Genomic DNA, 23397 nt, shown 5'->3' on the forward strand with positions numbered 1-23397 from the left:
TGGTGTTCAAGGCCAGGTTAGACAAAGCCTTGGCTGACACTGTTTAGTGTGAGGTGCTCCTGCCCATGGCCGGAGGGTTGGAATCCTTTACTATTCTATGATTCTATGATACTACATAGCTCTCTCTATGCAAAATAGGGCAAAAACCAGTTGCCTAAATAGCTGAAGGTATTTCAGACTGCCTAGGATATTTTTCCTGCTTTCAAGTGTCTGCTCCAAAAGGCACAGATTCCTGACTGCAGATTCCATCTGCAGCTCTGTAAGTGGGAGCTCTGATATCCACTGCACATCTATATTTAGATGGTTTAATCTGAACACATAATACATGAAAAGAATCCAAGTTTGAGAAGTGAGCAGACACTAGCATAATAGAAGGACATTTTTATGCAAGTAAAAATTGTATTTTGATATGTCTCAGAAGGGAAAATTATTAATCCTACTTCTTATTTAAAAGGGAGGAAAATAGAACATTCGAGCATAACAAAAATCGAGTTCCATACAATAAATAAAAGGAAGTTGTGATGGAAAAAATAAATATATTTCTAAAATCTGGTAAAGTGAAAAATAAATTCAGGCTTGCAGCTATTAAAATTATCACTGTACAAAACGAGTTCACTTAAATATTTTTATTGTGCTAAATTAAATACGAATGTCTCTATAAACCTGCTTCAGAGGCTGCATTAGCATAGCTGTAACAGTCTGGAATTAACTTTGATCTAGTATAAAAAAAATGATAACATTTCCCACTTTTCACTGGGAAAAAAACAGTTTTGGAACTGTGTGAGCTTATGTATTGTTTTATTAACTGGGATGAATTCCCAGATTATTCCTCCATGTCCTTATGTGACCTACACTCACAAGTTGTACAGAAGGAACAAGCAGACAAAAATTGTTTCCTAAACATTTTGCAATCTGTGTCTGAAGCAATTCCCCTCAAATACTTCTGAGGTCAGCAGGTACAGTAAACCAAAATACCTAGGTGTATGCTGGGTATGTACTTGAAACACCACAGTTAAACTAATATAAACAGCTCAAATACAAATTGTGTATGCGTACATGAATATAAGTTTTTTTTTTAATTTGAGCAATTAATATTACATAGATGTGGGTAATCTCTCTTGAAGCAGTATTCTTTCTTGTTCATGTACCTAATTAAATTAAATTTTACAATCACACAATTCTGCATCCTTAAAGCAACCTAAACTCTCTATAAGAATAAATTTTGTTGACTTAACAAAAATGTCTTCATTAGCTGTAAATATGGCCCTTATGGTTTTTGAACCCTTAGGGCACAAACTCCATTTACCTATAGTAATACAAATCCATTATAAATTACCTTCCTGTTATTGTGGCCTTTACACTTAATTTCTACCACTGCCTCTGTTCTTCTCTTAACCATTGTGCAGCATGCACCTTGAGGACATGGAAAGTGTGTGTGGGTCAGTGTGCCCTGGTAGGACGCTGCAAGTCCCAGACTTGCTCAGCTCTGAATTACAAAGGAACTGAAGCAGACATGCACTAGACACATTTAGGATCACCATCTCAGAGATGGGGGGTGTACCCCTGTCAGTTCATGCTAGCCACAGCCTCCGTTTAAGAAGCTCTCAAGTCAAGCTCTTTGAAGAAGGAGAGCATGAAAACGAGCTCAATCTATGAAAAGCCTCCAGCAGAACTTGGCACAAGTCTGGGGACAGCAAATAGGTGACTAAATCTGCAGTATCTGGTCTCAAATGCTGTGCCGTTGCCTGGCCAACTGCTAGCCTCACACACTGTCTCCTGCCAGGAGGAAACACGTATGGGATTTCACTGTGTGCCAAGGGTGGATCCAGCCCCACAGTAGCCAGCCAGCTTAAAGCACAGGCTCTTGTAAGGCTGCATGTAAGCTTTACTTACTTTCAAGACATAAAAGCCTTCACGTACAAGTCAGTGTTACACTGTCTCAGTAACATGCTTTGGTGCAAGATTAGCAAGTACGTCTTAATTTCTGCATATGCTGCCAGAAGAAATACAATTACTGAAGTGGATTTTTTAGGGAACCATGAGACTGTAGATAAGTCCCTCAAGCAACGTATGAGATACCATGAAGGTATGGAGCACATCTAATTAAGTTTATGGGAAGGCCTCCGCAAGACTACACTGGGCAGAGCTCTGTAAGACTGTCAGAATACATCACCTGAGTGAGGCTGGACGCTCTTAAGAACTTTTGCAGGTACAAGCACTTTCACATGGAGGACAAAAAAAACAAAACATCTAATAAACAGATCTCATATAACACACTGCTCTAAATCATGCAAGAATGGCAAATGGATGTTCTCTCAAATATTTCTGTTCAACTTACACTTTTTTGTCTTTTTCAGTGGAGCATTTCTGCTACTCAGAATAAATGTGTTCTAGTATTACAAGCAGTTTAGAGGTTAGAAATTTATTCTTGGGACAAAAACCTCAGTTCCCTTCAACACACACAGTTCTTTAACAATGCAACAAAACAGGACATGTATATTTAGTACTGTGTCTTAGATTTAATCACAGGAACACAACTTAAATATTCATCAATTTTTGTTTCTGAAGGTAAGCTCATGGAAATTACTGTTTCATCAGTATAGACAACGTCACGCAAAGGCAAGGTCATGGTTAAGTTTTATTCATAACACAGATTTTTACCAAACGCAGGACATCTGGACCACACCTCATTTACCAATGACCAAAAAATCCTCATGTGCTCTTAAACCTCGAGAGAGAAATCAATTGGTCCAGCAGACTGTATCTGGGCAGGGATTATTTTTGTCTATTGAATGAACGTACTGTAAAATGCAGATGCTGTGGGGTAAGGAGCAAGTCAGAACACACGCATTTTTGTTCTACTGACCATTCTGTATGAGGCAATGAATAGAAGCTGGTACATGTATCATATTTCACTGTGAAATACTGACTTCCCACATTTGAGCAGAACCAAGGAGGAATTAGCAAATTTTATTTCAGTTGATAGGTTTAACTAGAGAGATTGGTTACACAAAGGGAGAAAAAGCTTTATTCTGCAAATTACTATCTGAAAATTCTTCTTCTTTTAACCTAATCAGAAGGCATAGAAGGATTCAAAACACATTAAAGGCCCCATATTGTTTCATCCCGATTACAATATGAAAATAAACACTGCCCCACACTTCCTTAGACACTTCTTAAACAGGCACTCTTATTTCCCAGAATGAAGTCCTGCTGCAAGTAAGAAATGAAAGTAGGGAACAAAAGTGAAAACTTGATTCATTCATTGCCTTCAATGGCTGGATACACTAGAAACCAAAATCAAATTTGGTAAATGTTAAGGAAATACCCCTCCAGGGAGAAGAGAATCTCTTCTTGGTAACACAGAAGACAGGTGTCTGAGCCACATAACATAGAAGTAAATAACAGAAACTTGTGTTTCCCCTATCCAAGCTCCTTTTTTAATAAATAAAGTTACCATTATGGAAAAATTGTCTGAAAACTGATTTTAGTTCTAATTATATCTTATTTCAGCTCCATTAACAATGAGGTAATACCCCTTCTATCTCTCCAGTGCTTCTCCAAATATCAGCATTCAGAAGTTTTAAATACACAACTCCAACAAAATACAGGACTGTACCAGTGCAAAGGAGGGCAACTATACCTTTAAACTCTAGTACAGTTATGCCTACAGGCCACTACGCCATAGCTGTTTGGTTTAGTAACATTCTAAAACTATCACTAAAAATGCTAATGAAACATGGTTTGCAACTCTACAGGTATTTAATTTTCATTCAGTTACATGTAAATATGGACCTAAAGAAAAAAAAAACCACCAACAAACACTGAGAGATGTCAGAAATCCTCACTGACTTGCAGTTTGTTGTGGAAGCTCTTTCCAACCCAGTTTCCCAAAAAATTACTTGTCAAACTGCCTTCCTCTGCTCACATGATTTTGGTTAGGAAGTGAGGAGGGGCCTAAGGAGCCACTTTTCTGCTTTGTGGCTCTGGGAGAAGCAGTGACACGTTTGCATAAAATTAGTAACTACGGGAAACTGTTACTGCTCTCCATAGGCCAGAACAAGGAAGAGCAGACCAACTTAAGCTGTATTTGCTTATAGGAGCAACCAGCATAAGCAGATCAGTTTAACACAACCTAAAACTCCCACAGGAATTAATGGACCCACCAGACTCAGGATGATACCGATATGGTTTTAAATCATTGCTGTTTACAAGAAAAAACATCAGAGAAAGCTCAGTTGAACCAAGTACTTTCTAGCCTGGCATTTAATTCACAAGATGGAAGAACTGAGGTAGATAAGGATCGAAGAACAACTGTGGAAAACCAGAGAAATGTTCAGTGGATGTGAACCCTTAGCAGATCTATTGAATCATGGACACAACAGGATGTGCCTTCAGAGCTTCTTGCTAAAAAGGCTTCTGCTCGCTACCCACAGCCAGCTGGCCGGTTGAGGCTGTATGTTCTTTTCAAATCCCTTTTATAACCTCTCCTCAAGAATTTCTAAGTGTATTTTTTATGAAACTTGTTCATATTGGCCTCAGACCCAAAGTGTACAGACTTAAAATGCTTCCTCTGTGCGCCCAAGTAATTCTATATTTAACACACAAATGTACTAAAAAGACTTAAGGTAAACCCCCACCAGTTTCAACTAAAAAAAAGAAAAAAAAAATAACCCCGCACAACTCTTTCATTACTTCAGTACCTGACCAAAGAAAACCCAGGTATTTAACACCACGTTGATCCAGCCTGTTCACACATTACACATATCTAATGATATGAAATTCAGCTTTGTTCTGCAACATATTTCAATTGCAGCCACTATCTTTACAAGATCAACTGATGTATTTTTCACATTTCAACATTACGTACCCAGGTTGCTGAAATCAAGGAACCTGCATAGTCCTGATACATACAGTATAAAAATACTTTTTATAAAAAGATATATATATGTACACACACAAAGGCATAAAAAGGTATGATAGAACTTACCGTCGCTTGCAGAAAGTAAGTCATTTGCACAGACCAGTGCCAAAGCAAACAGCAGATGCCGAAGATCCATACCTCTAATTCTGTAATAAAAGAAGACAGTAAGAGTTTCTTTATATACCAATATTACTAAGCAATATGACATGACATTTAAAATATGATCTAGTTTTACTGAATTTCTGATTGGATTGAAACCAGAAGGGTATTTAGTTTACAGATTACTGCCCCATAAAGTTGTAAGCCATCTTGCAGTCTAGGACAGAGAGTAAATAGTATTTTCGTATGAGAACTAGCTTTATGAGTTTCTAGTTCATTTAATATACAGGGAGAAAAAAAAACAAGTACTGTTGATCTCTAGCCTGCTTTCAAGCAGTAGCCACACTCTCCCCCAGCAGTCTTTGGGGGATGGATTCCAATGACTAAGCTAGGGTAAATGTCAAAGTAGGAAAAGGACAGTATCTCCTTCAGAGATATCCCTGCTCGTTGCAGGGAGGCTGGACTAGATAACCTTTAAAGGTTCCTTCCAACCCATGCCATTTTATGGTTCTGTGATATGATGGCTGTGTTTCTAGCACATGTTCTTCTGAAGCTGTATTCATCTTTTACACTATGTATAATCCTTCCTGGATCTAGAACTAACTACATGCAGTAAAGCTGAGAGGAGTGATGGCAGTTTAATAAGCCAGATGTCACACCAGAAAGCCAAGTGGGTGCTAACAGCAAAACACTGGCTTAGTACCTTCAGTCACTGCCCATGGCAGGCGGCATGACAGAAGTGGGGAGGGCAGCAGAAGCTATGGTACTGCAAGAATGAGAGCTACCCAGGCTAATTCTCTGGTCTGTTCCCTAGTGGCACCCTGCAGAACCTGGAACACTGGCCTTAGTGCTGTCTGGGGGCTGTCATGGAGGCTGTCAGATGCTGGAAGCTTCTAGCTGTGATACTTCTGGGATGACACTTCCTGATGGACGTGAGCACATCCATACAAACTTTTACAACCCAAGCATAACCCAACAGGCCTTTACAGGCTCCCCACACTCCTCCCTAATTTACCTGGATGACACACACATAGTCTACAACCCCATCACTCCTTTGCTTCTGCCATCACCAGCATCCAATAACAACAGGGAAGGGTAGAAACTGGGATACACTAGACTTGTGGACAGTACAGCCTTCTGCACAGAATTTTCCCATGCCCCCAAAAGCTCACCAAGTCACCATATGTAGTAGGGGAAAACATACATGGCATAAATCACTTTACAGCCATGCCAGTGGAGCACAGAGACCACTGGAGACTTTCAAAAAACAAAGCTACAACACCAAAATGAACACAAATGCTGAAACAGGTCAGGCAGCAGTTTCTTGTTCTGTGGCACAGAACTGCCAACGTACAGTCACCCCTGCTCAGTGAGGCAGCAGAGAGTGAGTCTAATAGCTCCACTTTTACATTTGACGATACACTGGTATGACAAACCTTGTTTCTACACTGGAGTGTTTTCAGTTGGACATTTTCTTTCTCCATCTAACAGGAGACTAAATCACAAGTGTTCAACCAACCAAGCCCATGAATGAGTAACAATTTCTAAGCGGACGCTACTGATTAACAACTGGTGCTGTCAAATCTGGGTATCAAAACCTAGTCAGTCTCCTCATAGAATCAGCAAAGTCTGAATTTAGTCAGAAACTGTAAAACACATGCACACTGAGTATGTAAAACTATGCTAACACTGCATTTAAAAGATAATTCCCTCCTTTGTCTTCTTACTGCAAGAGAACAGGTTGAATCACAGTACTGAAAAAAAAACAAAGCCGTTACTGGATTTCTCATTCATGCTGTTCAGTGCAAAACTGGAAAATCAGATGGTATTTCTCACATCCTCATTACTGCAACTGTTCAATAATTCTTGAGTTTCAGGCCCAGCACACGAAACATTTACTGAAACTGCTCAAGGCTGGCAGAGTCTAACCGAGACCTGCAAAGGGAAGCCAGGGGATGTTCCCACTGCACCCTGCAGCCGGTGTGAGCAGGCACAGGGCCGCTTGCACAGAGAAGAGCTGAGGGAGTGCTGGGGACCGGCCAGGCTTTGGGCAGGGCTCTCCCCTGGCCAAGTAGTGCATGGGTCTCTCCAGAGGTGACAATCTCAAGTGGACGGGGAGGAAGGGAAGGATACAGTGAGGCTGGAGGCATGTTAAGGAGGATCTGGGGCAGTGTGAGAGAGAGGCAGCCTGAGCAACAGGACCAGGAGCAGTGAAGGCTGCAGCTGCTGGGAAGAGCTAATAAAGCAATCACAGGCCAGCAATGCTCTTGGAGAGCAGCTACACTCGCACAGCATGAGGTTCACCTGCTACGCCTTCAGCTAGCTCAATCCTTCTCCTGCTCCATCTGTACTCTTGTCTAAAAGATTCTTATTGTCTCTTATTAAATCACTGAAACGCTCACCTGTATTTGCCAATTCCCCCCTCTTACATGATTTCTAACCCATCACACAGTCTCCCCCTCTCCTTCAGCCCTTCTACTTTTTCCTTACAGTTTTGTTTATTCTTTCACAGGCCTAAGCACAAGGTCACTTTATTTACACCCCTCCTGCTCCCTCCCTGTATCAATACCCAAGTGTTCCCTGCTGGTCCATATTCACACGTCCCTGTTCTCCAAGTTCAGCAGCTCCTGTTGATCTTCCTATTGCTCTTCTCCAAGCCTTCCTACTTCTTCCTGCCTAGTAACAGCCACAAGAAAAGACCAAATCTTCACAGGAGTTCTCCTGTGAGAAGAAAATGTCATCAACGGAGTTGATCATTCAAAGCACATCTGTGAACACTGTCTCCTTTTTCATAACAGCATCAAGCAATTCTGTGGTGGGACCAGGATGTGCAGTTGCCACAGCAGGGCTATGCCCTCTGTCCCTGCACTGCAACTAGCAGCCATCTTGGCTTCCTCCCAGGAAGAGGGGTTTGACAGCTGGAACACCAACCCAAGAGCCTGCAAATACATTCCAGTGATCAAAAATCATGCTTGAACTCTGGAAAGATCTTGATGCTGCAGATAAAAAACAATCTCATTCCAGTACTGCTCTTCCCCTTGTGCTGGCAGACTTGTTTACATGGCTGCATGACCTGAACTGTCAAAAAACTGGTCCAGTTATAATTAATCCATAAACATTTATTGTAACAAATCTGTTTGCTGACCAGCTTTATCAGGAGTCCACAGAGATGCACATCAGGAGCAGCACAGGCATGAGAGTGAGAAGCCAGGCTGGAGGGGAGGACACAGCACCCCACCAGCTGCTGCTACTACTTGTTTAAGAGGGATTCTGTAATTATTGCACAAGTCCCTGCTGAGCCAGACTTCGATTAAAACACCTAGGTCTCCGAAACAGTGCACAGGATTAGTTTGTGTTCCTAAACCTCAAAGATGATCAAAATTGTTGCTTAATTCCTGGCCTTTTTACTAGTAAAATGTGGCATAGAAACAAATTGTACTTATGTGGATTCTCACAAATGCACTACCTTAGCAAGGCAAAGTGTCTTTGCTCAGCCTAAATCCACATGGCATCCTCCACTGAGTTACCCATTCAGACAAGTTGCATGTGTGAGAAAAATCCAACCAGTGTACTTTGAACCTGCCAACAGGGACACAACTGAGCTCAAAAATGGTAACTGCTCTCCTTTGAAAATATGGATAGGCCACACTTCACCCTTTGTACAACAGCCTCTGGAAAGGGCAAGTTGAGCTAGTTTCCTTGAGCTCAAACCCACAGTCCCTAGGGCTGTGCTCATATGCAAGGTTTTTCTCACTCTATAGGGGCTGTGAAGCACCAGGGACTTTGTGACTGCTCTGCACCAAACGCATTGCTGGGCTGCAGGTACAACTTACGCATCCAGAGGTATCAGAGGCCAAGGGAGAGCTACACAGACACAGCTCCATCATGGAAGAAAACCTAGTACAAAGCAGGAGCTGCCCCAGCATGTACCACTTCTGGTGATACAGAATAAAACTTCTGAAAGAAGAGCTCTCTGAAGTGCCACATGCCTCACCACCAGCTGACTACTGCCTTGCACAGTTCTCACAAATCTGTCTTGTCACTACCCATTGCTGTTCCTCTAGGGCGCTTGCAAGCTTGCTGCCAACAAGAACAGTATTGTTCAAAAGCTGCACTGTTAATTTAGCAAGGAACAGCTTTTCTATTGGCTCTGGGACAAAACTGACCTTTTACAACCTAGTCATATTTGCCTTCCAACACTATTCCTGTATGTAAATGAAAGACACATGCCACTAATGAAGTCCTCTTATTTAGTAGGAAAAAAATTCAGTGTCTGAAATACACTTTTCTAAGGAATAATGTTCTGTATCTTACCAACTCCAGCAGTTTGTCAGAATGAAGAGAGCTAAAACCAGAAAAAAAAACCCCAAAAAAACCAGCAGCTGACTCTCCTCAAGCCAGCTGAAACTTGACCACAGGAACATTTGGCTAGGGGTCAGCTCAGGCTAATTGCTTCAGAACAGAAAGGGAGCCAGGAGTTATAAAAAGGATAAAAAAAATTCTTGGCCCTTTTCTATAGCAATGCTGGAGTAAGGCCAATCACAAGTGATTTTAAACACGACATCTCTCCAGTGGTTCATGAACGTAGTCAGCATAAATAGGGGAAACCGGGCTAACATAATCCCTGAGAAAAGAAATAGTTTAGTCACAGCATACGGAACAGTGTGCATCTACTCTGGTCAGGTAACAATGTTAACACTCAAAGTAAACCATTAGAAGTTTTGCTTATAAACAAAACTGTTGTTTGAAGTGAGATCTTGACATTTATATAGCTCCTTAACCTGAAAGGACCTACAGGATGGACAAGGGCATTACACCTTGTTAAACAGCCTGTGAAGGGACTTCTGCTTTTGTCATCTCTATTAACTCACTCTACTCCAAATACAAGAGACTTTTCCCCCTGTAACCACAACCAGTTTAGCACTGCTTGCCAAAGCAGAACAAATATAGCTAGTCCAGAACCAAAAGTGGCCTCCCTCCTGCAAACCTAACCACAAAATTAATGAGTGAAGCATTAATCTGAGGAGCTTTTCTGTACATTGCTACATTTCATCATTCCACCAGATCGCAGACAAGAACACAGGAGACTGCAATGCAGGTGAATACATACCAATACATACATCCACTACCAAGTAAGAACAAGTTCTGAGAAGGGAATTTAACTGCAGGCTCTCCAGATCTGTCCTGCATCTTGTTTATACATCTACAAATTACAGACACAGATACATACATATCCTGGCCAAACTTTTCTGGGTGAAAGGCCTTTATTTTTCAGCATGGATACTCCTTATCAGCTATCTCATAACATGAATAGTGACATTATGAGGAAATCTTTCTGTGCTTGCATAAAAACATGCACACTGGTTTGACTAATCATACACAGCTGAAGTAATTTTGCCTGCTTACCCTCACCCCCCTGAATGCCAACAGGACAGAGTCATTCTGCAGACGAAATGAGTTACAGCCCTTTCAATCAACACAATCTAAAACCGCCACAGACCTAAAGAATTCTTCCCCTGCTTGCTGATATTACAGCTCGATTGAGTCATCAGTGGCAGTTGGATGAATGTCTGTTTTTACAGAACTCTTGTCAGTGCTATACACTCAGCCCTGTTAAGAAAGAGAAATAACAAATTGTCTCAGTTGGCATGAATAACACACCATTCACCTAGTGTGTGAGGTTAGTTGGGATATGAAAAGAACAAGGAATAATACCACAGAAGGTAAATTGAAAAAAAAACAACCCAGATCTTATAACGGGCACATTTCATGGAAAATAGAAAAAAACAAACAAAAAAAACCCCAAGCAACCAACAAAGCTTAACAACGAAAGACAGCATCACTGGAACAGAATGAAGGATGCCGGTGTAAAGCTGCATTTATTATGCATGGTTTGACACAAATTTCAAGTTTATTAAAAGGTACATCATTCTGACTAACTAAAACCATGGAAAAGGCAATTTTATATTATTAATTAAAGTTCTATTTAAGCTAAATAATTTACAATAGTTTCAATTGTTAAAATTGGAAACTGAATCTAATAAAATAATTCCTCACTTTGGATTTAGAAAACTTGGTTGCTTTTCACCTGAACAACCTTTTAGTTTTGGAATAGAGACTATATGAAAGCTTCGTTTTAACACCAAATTTATGTGTATCCCCACTGTAACAGACACATTCAATGCTTTTACCAGAGCTGATTTCTTTTTCCTCGCAGACAGATGTGTCAGCTAAGTACTCTGTTTTAAACTGCACTTGAACCTGTAACAGGCAAAACAGTTATCAGTTCTTGGACATAGTTAAGGAGCTCGACAATGAATCCTGAGTTTGGATATTGCTCTGGGGTTGTACAAAAAGCTGCTCTAGGTTAAACTAGCTACAAAGTCATACTCCAGAACTGGGCTATAAAATCCAAGGATGGTTGTGGCATATGACATATCAATTCTTTACTTACAATAAAATCTGTTATGCTTTGACAGCAGTAACATAAGGGACTAGGTAAACGGAAGACTTTAGCTGTAAGACTAGTAGATTACCTCCATGAGAAGAAAATTGCTCAAAGAGAATGGAAGTTATCATCTTAAGTTTTTGTCTTCTGCATAGATAATTTTTAAATTGGAAGTGACTTGTTTGCCTTTCAGTCCCCAAAACATACTGAAGCAGTAAAATACATGCGTCTCACCTGAAAGAAACTGCAACATTCAGCTGCTATCATGCAGATGTGAACGCTGAGCTGACACTCAGCTTTACATGTACTTGTATGATTAAGAAAGAGGATGCAGGCTTCTTTATGAGAGTGGTAATTTCTTCAGGCTATAAACACATCTCTCAACTTTAATAGTAATTTTTCCTAGGCTACTTTTTTTTTTAAATTATTATTAATCCTTAGCCAAGTCATCCAAAAGAAATAAAATAGCTCTGTTATTTTTACAATCAATTGCAAAGAAGAGAATTTCTCTATAGAAGCAAAAAGTATACTCCAATTTGTCTGAAGAAGTATAATACATTAACTTAATGTCAAGTATCATGACAAAAAAGGAAAAAAAAAAAAACCCAAACCTACCCCATCGTTATCTGTACTAAAAATGTGTTCTTACTCAAAGCAAAAGATTTCACTGACACATTTATTCACACTTTATGATTAAATATTTCCAGGGCTGTAAAACATTTCTGTGCTAGTGTAAAAAAAAAAATAACCAAACCATCAAAACCCCCCCAAAAACCCCAACAAAACCAGCACCACCACCAAAAAGCCCCCAAGCCTCACAATCCGAAAGATCAAAACCAAAAAACTCTTCAGTGCCTTTCTAGCACTGAAGTTTAAATCCTATCAGGACTCAGCAGTGTGATACCAAGCCAGCAAAGCAGTTAAAGACATTCGATTTTAAGCAGGCAAGGTTAAATATTTAACAAGAGGACACGGCCAAGTAATTCCCCTAGCATAGCCAGGGTCCTTAGCACATTGAAGAAACTATGAAGAAATGGTGAAGCACAGAAATTGTTGTGGAAAGCCACCTATGTGACACTACTGGGAGTAATGCTAGAACACAACGGAAAACAAACACGATTTTTCACATGCTTAGTATTACATAGCCTTCTTATTTGTGCTGCTGGCATGCCACTGTTACAACTGGCATTTTCTTTGCAAGCCTTCTTCTGTGTGCTAGTACCTGTGTATCACTCAAATTAAAAAAACATACTAGTACTTGGGCAAATATAGTCAGTTACATTTCTGCACACACCATAAATCTGCATCTGATCTCTTGGAGCTTTTCTGTAACATGAAAGATCTGCACCCCGTGATTCCCTGAAACCCTTAACTTGTTCAAAATGCTGGGCTACAACCAAACCCTGTTTTACAGGAGCTCAGCAGGAGCTCTGTCATTTTGGAACAGTGTTTGGTTATAGACTAGTGTTTTGAACAAGGCATCCTCAATTTCTTCTTCACCTTGAAGCCAAACCTGCTTTTCAGACCTCAAAGCGCAGTTTCAGGAAATCAGGGGGAAGCAGGGTTTTAATTTTAAGCAATATTTTATATATAAAAAATATTTATGAAAGGAAAAACATCTTCAAGAAGCTGTAAATTTAAGTTCATGACTCTGGTATTTACCTTAGACTAATGGAAGCACTTAATGGTGCACTACCATGAGCCAAATTAATTACATGGTTTAACTACATACTAAATTATTCATGTACTCCTAATCAGACTAAAGACTATATAACAAAGCCTGTATGGCATGTATGAAGCCATTAACTTAAATAGTGGATTAAGTGAAAGGTGGAAAATGACATACAAAGGACTTGAGCAGCATTTCTGGACAGCCACTCATGACTCAAAGTACTCACGTATTTACTATCACTTGGTCAGCATACAAAGATCAATCAGCTAGACAGAAGGTATAAGGGTAAACAGTACATTTAAATTGGTGCAATTGTGTATGTCCTGAAGTTCTCATCAGTTTAAAATATGAACTATACTGATTTAATTTCATCAGTAATTTACAGATTGACGCTAATTTTAAATCTCATTCCAACCAATACAGAGTAGCATGTCTACTCAATAAAACCATTTTCCAGAATTGCAAGTGAGTATCTCTTTTTAAGAAGGTCTGTGTTAATGAGAAACAATGAGACTGCAATTTCTTTTTCTATGCCCTCTGTACGATCATACCTGGCGCTGTTTCTCTGCTGATTTGATGCTTTAAGTCTGTACAAATCTGAATATAAAACCTGTGGACACCTACCAAAAAAGCAGTGTATTGCATTCAGCAACTGCAAACCACTTCATATAGCCATAGACAAAGATTCTGAGGGAGAACTTTATTAATGTAAATCAGCGCTAAGTTGAAAGAGATACTAAATGAGACCAGTAGCAGATTATTCAGTATTTTTAAATGCAGCGTTACCAAAAGAAGTTTTCATGAGGTAAGGAATAATTTTTGAAGATGATGATCTCTGTTCAAACCTTTCATAAAATCTTAAGAAGGCACTTAACTTCTTTCTCCACTTGGTAAGATTTGGAAATTGAAACACCCAACTTTTAAGCTTAAAGTATATTTCGATGAAGCACTTCACATACAAAAGAAGACAATCTCCACACTCAACAAAGTGTGACTTAAAAACACATCAGCACTTTTAGATATCTTCCAAACAGGATCTCTAGAACTTTTACACTGAACTAATCACTTCTGATACACATTTTTATGATACAGCTGTTGACACCTTTAAGTCAAGAGCCATAGGAGAGATGCTATTAAGTTGTTGTTTTAATTGGAGACTTTTCAAGGTACAGATCATTTCACTAACTGAATTTATTCAAAGTCAGTGTAACGAATATACTGGTTATGCTGCTTTATTTTTTAATGCTTTCAAGCAACTTTTCCCCCAGATCACATTTTAAATCATATCATGGCATTATTTCACAGGTCCATTTATCACAGGTCCTGAAACAATTCTTTCTCAAGGAAGAAACAGCAGTGGGGTCTGGTTTGTGTGCATGAGCTTGCACACACAGAACATAAACACATGCATATTTTTTTTGCTGAAAGTTGAAGGTGTAATTTAGCTGGCATTTAGCTTGCTATTACTTACAATGGTTTCACCCCATGAGGCAGGTGAGTGCAAGGGAGAAGACAAGATCTGATGAGGAGTAAGTATGATAAGATCACAGTGGGCGATCAAGCCAGCCTGACTTTTAAGGGGAATCAACTGACCAGCCATGCCTGGTAATCGCTAAATTTAGTGACCCATTGAACAGTTACTAGTTTAGTGAAGATGAAAATTGCCCAGTATAACCTTCCCAGTGGATGCATGCAGCTGGCATAGCACTGCAAGGAAAGCTATCTTCTGGAATAAGGAAGATGCCAAATTGCAGTTAGAAATTCAGACTGAAACCTGAAAAAGCTTAGTCTCAGTGCCCAACATCTGCTCTTAAGGGAACCCCATTCATCAAGAAATTAAGAAGTGTCTGCAAAACAAGCAATAGAAACAGCCATATTAACTTTAAAGGTAATGTGCCAAAACTATTTCTAAAGAGGTTTTTTAATGCTGTCAGACAATATTTTCCATCAGCAAACCCTCAAACAATGTGCAGTGGGGTAAGTGGCATCATCCATTTTGCAAATGGGAAAATGGAAATAACACTAGGAAGAGGAGTGGCTTGCCTGCATTTACACCACAGCTCAGCAGCAGAGTAAGGCATGGACTGCACCCCTTTCCAATGCCTTACCAACCACAGAACGTTACAGAGTGGATTTATTGCCAGCTATCTTAGCATCACAAAATAAGGCTACAATGGATTAAACAAAGAAAAAATTAAAACCTAACAGTTTGGATGTAAACCTCTCCCTCCACATTTACCAATCCTAAAATGTCAGAGACTAAAACAAGCACAGTTATGCATTGCAACTTTGCCTTTAGACATCACAGATAAAATACATAAACTCTGAACTCATCAACTCAAAATGGGATACACTGCAATAGGTGCTACAAATGAGACAGAGCTGCACAGTACAAGGCTGGCTGGCTGAAAGCATCTCTACCACCACTGATGCTAAGACTCCATCCTCTGCAGGAACTCCAACATGTTACAACTATCTGATTAAGAAAGTGCAATTTTGGAGCAGATTCAACTGTCTTTTATTAAAACAGACTAATGCATTCACATTTCTCCACTGCTGTTTTGTTGTTTGGTTTTGGTTTGTTTTTTTTTTGTTTATTTATTTTTATTTATTTTTTTTTTTTTTACACAGGACTGTGGTGAAATAGATGTTTACAGACAAAATTCACATCACTACCACAGGTATTTCTTAGACTCAAACCCATTTTGTGAGGGCTATCCTCAAAAATAAAACCCACACCAGCTAGATCTCAGGACTTACATTAGACACACAGTACAACAAAGACAAGAAGACTAAAGGGGAGGACTGTAGCCACAGAGAGTTTTGTAATTCCCTGCTGAAGGCTCTGCTGATCTAAGCATGATACCCAATTCCTCTGAAGCCTGACCAGCAGTCTTGCCTCAGTACCCAGTTTTATACTGAAATAGGGAGCGACGCTGCTTGCACAGGGGCCTGTCAGCAAAAGTCTTAGCAACTGGCTCTCTCCAGTTTAATTAGTGCATCAGTAACCATCCCACTCAACACTAGGCCCCGTAGACAAAACTGCAGTCTTCTTAGTCTCACATGCATGATAATGTGTGGAAACTGTCTACGCAGAAGGGAAAAGAGTATGATGGCCTTTTTTTTATGGTTCTGAAAAACTTTAGTATTATATTATGATGAATACTATTAGTACAATAGCATTCTATGATCCTATAGTATCACAGGGAACTTCATTTTTTGAGAGATAAAGGGTTCTGGTTTTAGAAAACCTTACCACATAAAAAAATCATTTTTCTTTTTTTTTCTGTAAGAAGTCATTAACGATGATATCATCTGCTCCTAAAATATAAATAACACCAACCATACTTGAATCCTGTATAAGCAAAAATGTTCACAAGAAGCATTGATGGGACTGACTGCTCTGATGTTCTACTACAAAGTGTACGGCAGCATTAGGTAAATCACTTCTGCAGAGACTGTAATTTTCCCAACATTATTAAGACTATGTCGTATCACAGTAGACAGAGGTTTGAGTTTTGAATTGCTCTGATACATAAATTTGTCCTGATTTTTAGTTCATAGAATCATCATAGAATCACAGAATCATTAGGGTTGGAAAGGACCTTAAGATCATCTAGTTCCAACCCCCTGCCGTGGGCAGGGACACCCTATGCTAAATCGTATCACCCAAGGCCTCGTCCAACCTGGCCTTGAACACTGCCAGGGATGGAGCATCCACAACCTCCCTGGGCAACCTATTCCAGTGCCTCACCACCCTAACAGGAAAGAATTCACTTACTGCATACAAGTTTTTATGAATAATAATTATTAATTTCAAGTCTGACTACTGATAACAATTATCATCAGCAATCAGACTTGATAACAGGCAAATGGACCCATACATTACAAAGAATAAAACAAGGGTCACACTTGAATGCAAAAGTTTTGAGCTCTCCCCAGGTAACACAGTGTCAGTACCACATCAAATAGAACAGAAGCTGTGTAAATAACAGCATTTCCTAAGGATCGGGATGCTCTGGTCCTTTCTGGTTGTTTAGAATTATTAGCCTTCACTCACCGATAGGAAGCTGAAATACAGAGAGGTTACAGAACGTGGCAGAACCCCTTAGTGAGCCCACGGTGGAGCTCAGAAGCGAGGCCAAACCCCTTGTTCAAACTGTGTGCTCTCACCATTGGGCATGCTTCTTGCAGTTCTGCTTGCAGAGGAATCAGGGACAGCTTAGCTAAGGATTGACTAACTCACTGGGCATGGAAAGCCAGGAAAACAGGCCACAGAAGCAGCTTTCTGTATCGTTGTGTTGTCATGCATCAGCTATAAAATAAGAGAAGTCATTCATAAACTGTTTTTCTGGTGTGCTTAACTCTGCATGAGAAAGCATGGCAACCACAACAAAGGCAGCTTTGATTGAGGAAGTCCATAATGACTCTTAAGTTATGCTTATCTTACTTTACAAGCATTTTTACAAGTAATTTTTCACTATTCTTACCTTCTTATTTTCTTAGTGAAATTAGTATATCATTAGACAAATCTCCCAAGCAGAGATCCATGGTGCAATGAATGCACTTAGAATTCCACCATCTGGTTTCAAAAACAGCAAAAACGTGGGCGGCAAGATTTACCTTTCGTTATCGCAACCAAAGCAAAATATCTCTACAATTTCACTTCTATTTAATGGCATTACATTTGTGTACACTTGGACAGAACAGCCAGCTAAGTCTCATAAAACTGCTATAGTACACACATAGCAGCTGTAAAGTCTCATGCAGCCATTTAACACCAGATAACAGCTTTTCAGTTCCACAGCATGAGCAAGCATACGTCTGAATCCCTTACACCACAGTGTATTTCTGTGTGATGTTTGATTCAAGTTTACCCCACCGTAATCTGATTAAGCTTTCAGTAATACACTCCAGATATAAATTACATTCAAACATTACATACATTTAAATTAGGTATCATTTAAGTGTCATTTAAACCAGGATTTGTTATCGAAAATGCTCTGATATGCATTTTAACATTCTCACTCCCTGGAAAAACAAATTATTTTTTTTCCTTCACTTCTTTGAGTATTGTGTATTTTGATAGGCAAATAATACGTCAAATAACATAAATGAAAAATAGCTCATTAAAATACAGTACAATTTTTCTCTGACAAGAAAAAAATGGCTTTGAAGCACTTTTAACAGTTGCCAAGCTCTGTGTCTCAAATGCTACCAGAGATTGGTAGAAATGGGCTTGAAGTCATCAATTTGTATTGGGATTGAATGTGACAGCCTTAATTCAAGTATCTTTGTTGTCTGGAGTACTAAAAAAACTACTGGATCCCAGTCAGAATTCTGTATACTGCATATTATTGTTACCACCTTAACAGACCACAGATCTGTGAGGATTATCTGCAGAGCACAACACGACACTATTGATCACTCAACTTAGCTGACTTTCACCCTAAAGTCACTTGCAGGTAAAATAAAGGTTATCCCACTACCTCAAATGTCAGCAGGGGATGTGTGATGCTTCACGCCTCCCTCAGGTCAGCTGCGAATTGCGATCTTCTCCAGCCATCCCAGCACCTGCACAAAGTCAGGGAAAACATAAAAGAGATCGGCAAAGGTCACAGGCAGCAGGAAGGCGACATAACAAAATCCAACCAGGCATTCTGGCACTGCTGTCGCCCAGGAAAGGGCACCTCGGGAAAGGCCACCAGCTGGGCAGCCTGCAGGAGCACCTGGGCTTCTCACTCAAAGGGCAGCGGCTGCCTGAAACGCCTCACACCACCAGGGGCTTGCCAAACTGTGGGATCCCATGTTAACCTTGACACTGAAATGCACAAAGGCAGCTTTAAATGGCAAAGAGAAGTCGGGGTGACTGATCAAGACTCATTTTCAGGGCACATCCACTGTGGAAATGGGCTGAACTGGAAGTAAACTCTGAGTCACCAAGAAGAGGGGGTGTGTGAGTAGTATCTCACTACTAATACTTTAGACAATAAATTACAGTGTAGTAACTTATAAACTGGTGATTTGAAGATAGCAACATCTCCTTTTTCTCTAAAAGGACAGTGTGTAAGTCCCAGGAAGATGGCAAGCTGTTAAAAAAAAGAAGTACGCCATTTGTTGTGTTCAGAATTCCAGGCACATTATCACTCCCCATGATGTTTGGCAGATGTAAAATAGTTTTGAATTAGTAGTACTTCTGTATTTAAATAGAAATAACATTAATTCAACATGGAAGGTCACTTTTTCTTAAGGATGCAAGTCAGCTTTTTAAAGCATTTTGAAAAGTCAGCCATGGTGCCCACATTAATTGAATAAGCCATAATAATTTGGTTCCTAGTGGGTGGGACTATGAAAATATGATCGGATTTCACAGTCCCTGGCTCTTTAAATAACCAGGAAAAGAAAACAGTCTGCAAAAACCCCACAGGTAACATCTAAAGAAATGCTGCATAAATTCAGACTGAATGCCTAGGGCCACAGTGCCCCAGCCTTAACAAGGAGGAAGTAATATTTAAAAAGAGAGTTTTCCTTGATGAAAGTATGGGCACTAGCTTCTTCACGATTCTTGATTTTTACCAGAAGATTTTTCTTCCTTTTACATGTTTCATGTTAATGCATGGCTAGTTCCTTAAACAACAAAGAATTGAAAACAAAATGTGACTGTGAGTGAAAATTTCACGATACTTCTCAGCAACCCTTCTTCAGTGCAATGTGTAAAAGGCTAAGTGTCACCTCTGCATTTAATTTAAAAAATAACAGAACACCCTCTACAACTACCAAAAGAGAAAATCCTTGAACTGAACACAGAGATAATAAACATTTAAAAAATAGAAAATAGACTGTTGAAAATAATAGAAGGTATTTTCCATGCAAAAGCAATAATAATAGGCAATATTATAAAATAAATCACTCTACGTGTGGCTAGCTGAAGTGAAAATCGCAAGCAGGGTTCTCTCCTGGTTCACATCATGAAATTAGGATTAGACAGGTCCAAACACAGTAAGCCTTTATCTAGTCTACCTCATAATAGGCACAGCCAAGTCCTAACATCCCACTTTTCAGAAAGAGCCTGCTCACATCAGTGTGAGAATCTAACAGACTGTGTGCCCCGTTTACCTATATTCTACAAGGAGTCTTATGTTGACTTAAGGGATGATTTTCAAAAGAACTCTTAATTTCAGAGAGAATAATTGACCAGTGAGCTAGAAATCTCTTCTCCAAAAACAAAGGGACAGCTTAGACTGAAACAAAGCTGTGAAGTTTGAGGCAGCTGCTGACTCAAGCTTGCTACCAAGGACTACTGACAAATTCCTGTTTCAAAACACTGGGTAGTGTATTAGCAAGTGGAAATGATCATGTGACAAAATCAGAATCTTACTACAATGCAACAGAGAAAACTATTCCCGTAGTCTTTCCAAAATATTCTGAAATCCTGCTTAACAGAATAAAAGATCCCTTAGCTACTTTCTGGGCAATAAAAAGGGTATGTCATAACTTCTGATTACATGACTGTACTTAGAATATTTTGTTTCACTCTTCGTAGCAAGTGGTGATAGCACAAACTGCATGCAGTGACACTGTTTATCTGCAATACTGCAGTTTAGAACAAGCCACACAAGCATGAAGAGAGTTAGTTATATTTGTACTTGGCTCTGACACTTCATTATGTGTGAAAAAGAGGCACACAAGGCAGCAAGCTAGATGTTTAAATGGCAAGCAGCCACTTTTTAAATGATTCTTGGAAAAACTGCAACTTCAGCAAAAGGAGAACACAGATTCATGTGAATAAACTATACAGGTGAGGTTTCTTAAGACAGATTTTCTCAGAAACACATTTGATTATTCTAATCCACAAGGCGAGCAAAACGATTGCAGCACCGAGTTAAGACAGGACCCATCTGACGTGTGGAGGAAGGACATCCAGGACTAGCTTGTTTCACGAACAAAGAGACTCAGACTCGTCACTCCCTTGACAGCGGTCTATGCCCATTATATCTTCTCAATACATCCTGTGCTAACCTACCAAAGATTAATATACTGAAGAAGATGAGAGGTTCCCAAATATGAGAAAAGATCTTTTGATCTTCAACAGAACATCTAAGCAAAGGCCCAGTGCTGAAAAGATATCAGAAAAGCTTTTGATACTGTGTAGAACTTCATTGGCAATTGATGAAGTACAAACCAGGTAAGTGGACAGTGGACTGAAAATCGGCTGAAATGCCCGGCTCAGTGTTTCAATTAGTGCACAAAGTGCAGCTGAGCGCTAGTCACTAGTGAAGCAGCCCAAGGGTAAATGCTGTTTAGTATCTTCATTAAAGACCCTCACTGAAGAGATAATCAAACAGTGGAACAGGCTGCTTAGAGAGGTTATGGCCTCTGGAGATACTCAGCACCCAGTTGGACATGGCCCAGGACAACTGCATTAATGAAACCCCACTCTGAGCAGGCAGGTTGGGCTAGATGATGTCAAGGGCTCCCTTCTAACCCCAATGATCCTGTGATTCCACAATTCTGTATGTTTAGGTACAGAACTGAAGAGCTGCTGGCAGCAGGCAAAAAAAGAGGAGGCTATCAATGGCATGCTTTGAAGATGGTAAAAAACATGGAAACCCTATGATTGCATGGACCACTGAGGAAGGATCGGGGATGTGGCAGAGTATTACCCACTTCTGGTGATACATGTGGGTGCTAGGGATATAGACAGCAATAACCTGGGGAACATTAGGAAGGACTACAGAGCCCTGGGGGAGGTGGTTAGGGGCTCTGGAGCTCAGATTGTCTTTTCGTCAATTCTCCAGGATACAGGGGAGGACCTAAAAAAAGCTAGGAGGATTGGCCTGGTTAATATATGGTTAAATGGGTGGTGTCAAAGTCAGGGGTTTGGGTGTCTTGAACATGGGACCCAAGTTTGTGGGCCAGGTCTAGTGGGAGCTGGTGGAGCTGGTCTGATGATAAGGAAGGGAAAGAGCAGTTTTGGTAGGAGGCTTCCCAGACTGGTCAAGGAGGCTTTAAACTAGATGGGGGGGCATCATTCCATCCCAACACACTCAAGTCAGTTGCCAACACCTATAATAAATGCTCGGAGCAATGCAGAGATATTCCAGCCGCTCCAGCCAATGAGCTGGCTTCATTTGGAACTCAGCTCAGATGCCTCTAGACAAATGCCCGTAGCATGGGGACCAAACACGCGGAATTAGAGATGTGCGCACGTCTACGGGGGTATGATATAACAGGTATCACAGAAACATGGTGGGATGGTTCCTATGACTGGAGTGTTGGAAGGGAAGGTTACAGGCGTTTTAGAAAAGACAGGCCTGGCAGGCGTGGAGGGGGAGTTGCCCTTTATGTTAGGGATAGGCTGGAGAGTATGTAACTCTGTCTAGGGACAGGTGAGTGGTTAACAGAGAGTTTATGGGTCAGGGTTAGAGGGAATATAGCGATGGGAGACATTACTGTGGGGATCTGTTACAGACAGCCTGATCAAGGAGAACCTGCAGATAAAGAACGCTATAGACAGATAGGAAAAGCCTCACACTCACAGGCCCTTGTTCTCATGGGTGACTTCAACCACCCTGACATCTGTTGGAAGGACGGTACGGCCCGGCACAAGCAATCCAGGAGGTTCCTCAATTGTGTGGAAGACAACTTCCTTCTGCAAGTAATAGGGGAGCCGACAAGGAGAGGTGCCACGCTTGACCTCGTGCTCACCAACAGGGAAGGGCTCGTTGGAAATGTGATGCTCCAGGGCAGCCTTGGATGCAGCAATCACAAGATGGTCGAATTTGAGATCCTCAGGACAGTGAGAAGAGCGTGCAGCAAGCTCAATGCCCTGGACTTCAAGAGAGCAGACTTTGGCCTACTCAGGAACCTGCTTAGTAAGGTTCCATGGGATATAGCCCTAGAGGGCAGGGGGGCCCAAGACTCTTGGCTGATATTCAAGGATCACGTGCTACAAGCTCAGGAGTGTTGCATCCCAACTAGAAGGAAGTGCGGCAGGAGGGCCAGGAGACCTCCTTGGATGGATAAGGAGCTCCTGAGGAAACTTCAAATGAAAAAAAGAGGCTTATAAGAAGTGGGAGCAAGGACAGGTGGCCTGGGAAGAGTACAAGGATGTTGTTCGGGAAGCTAGGGACCAGGTTAGGAAAGCTAAGGCCCAGTTAGAATTAAACTTGGCTAGGGATATTAAGGATAACAGGAAGGGATTCTACAGGTACATAGCAAATAAACTAGGGACAACATAGGCCCGCTCAGGAA

General features: G+C 40.5%; 1 protein-coding gene across 7 annotated transcripts in view; it reads right to left on the reverse strand.

Moving 5' to 3' along the window:
• Positions 1 to 23397, reverse strand: part of GHR (growth hormone receptor) — a 132167-nt gene that overhangs the window by 71215 nt on the left and 37555 nt on the right. For 4 of the 7 annotated variants that reach the window (XM_062621804.1, XM_062621805.1, XM_062621800.1 and 1 more), the window contains one exon: positions 4991 to 5070. In XM_062621804.1, the coding sequence (XP_062477788.1) occupies positions 4991 to 5060 (70 nt within the window). In that variant the 5' untranslated portion in view covers positions 5061 to 5070. Of the gene's footprint in view, positions 1 to 4990; positions 5071 to 18632; positions 18718 to 23397 lie in introns of all 7 variants that reach the window. The other 3 variants (XM_062621802.1, XM_062621801.1, XM_062621803.1) reach the window with 1 other exon arrangement.

The sequence above is a fragment of the Pezoporus occidentalis genome, unplaced genomic scaffold, assembly GCF_034315485.1.
Source record: "Pezoporus occidentalis ecotype Australia unplaced genomic scaffold, CSIRO_AGI_Poc_V1 ctg234, whole genome shotgun sequence".
NCBI lineage: Eukaryota > Metazoa > Chordata > Aves > Psittaciformes > Psittacidae > Pezoporus > Pezoporus occidentalis.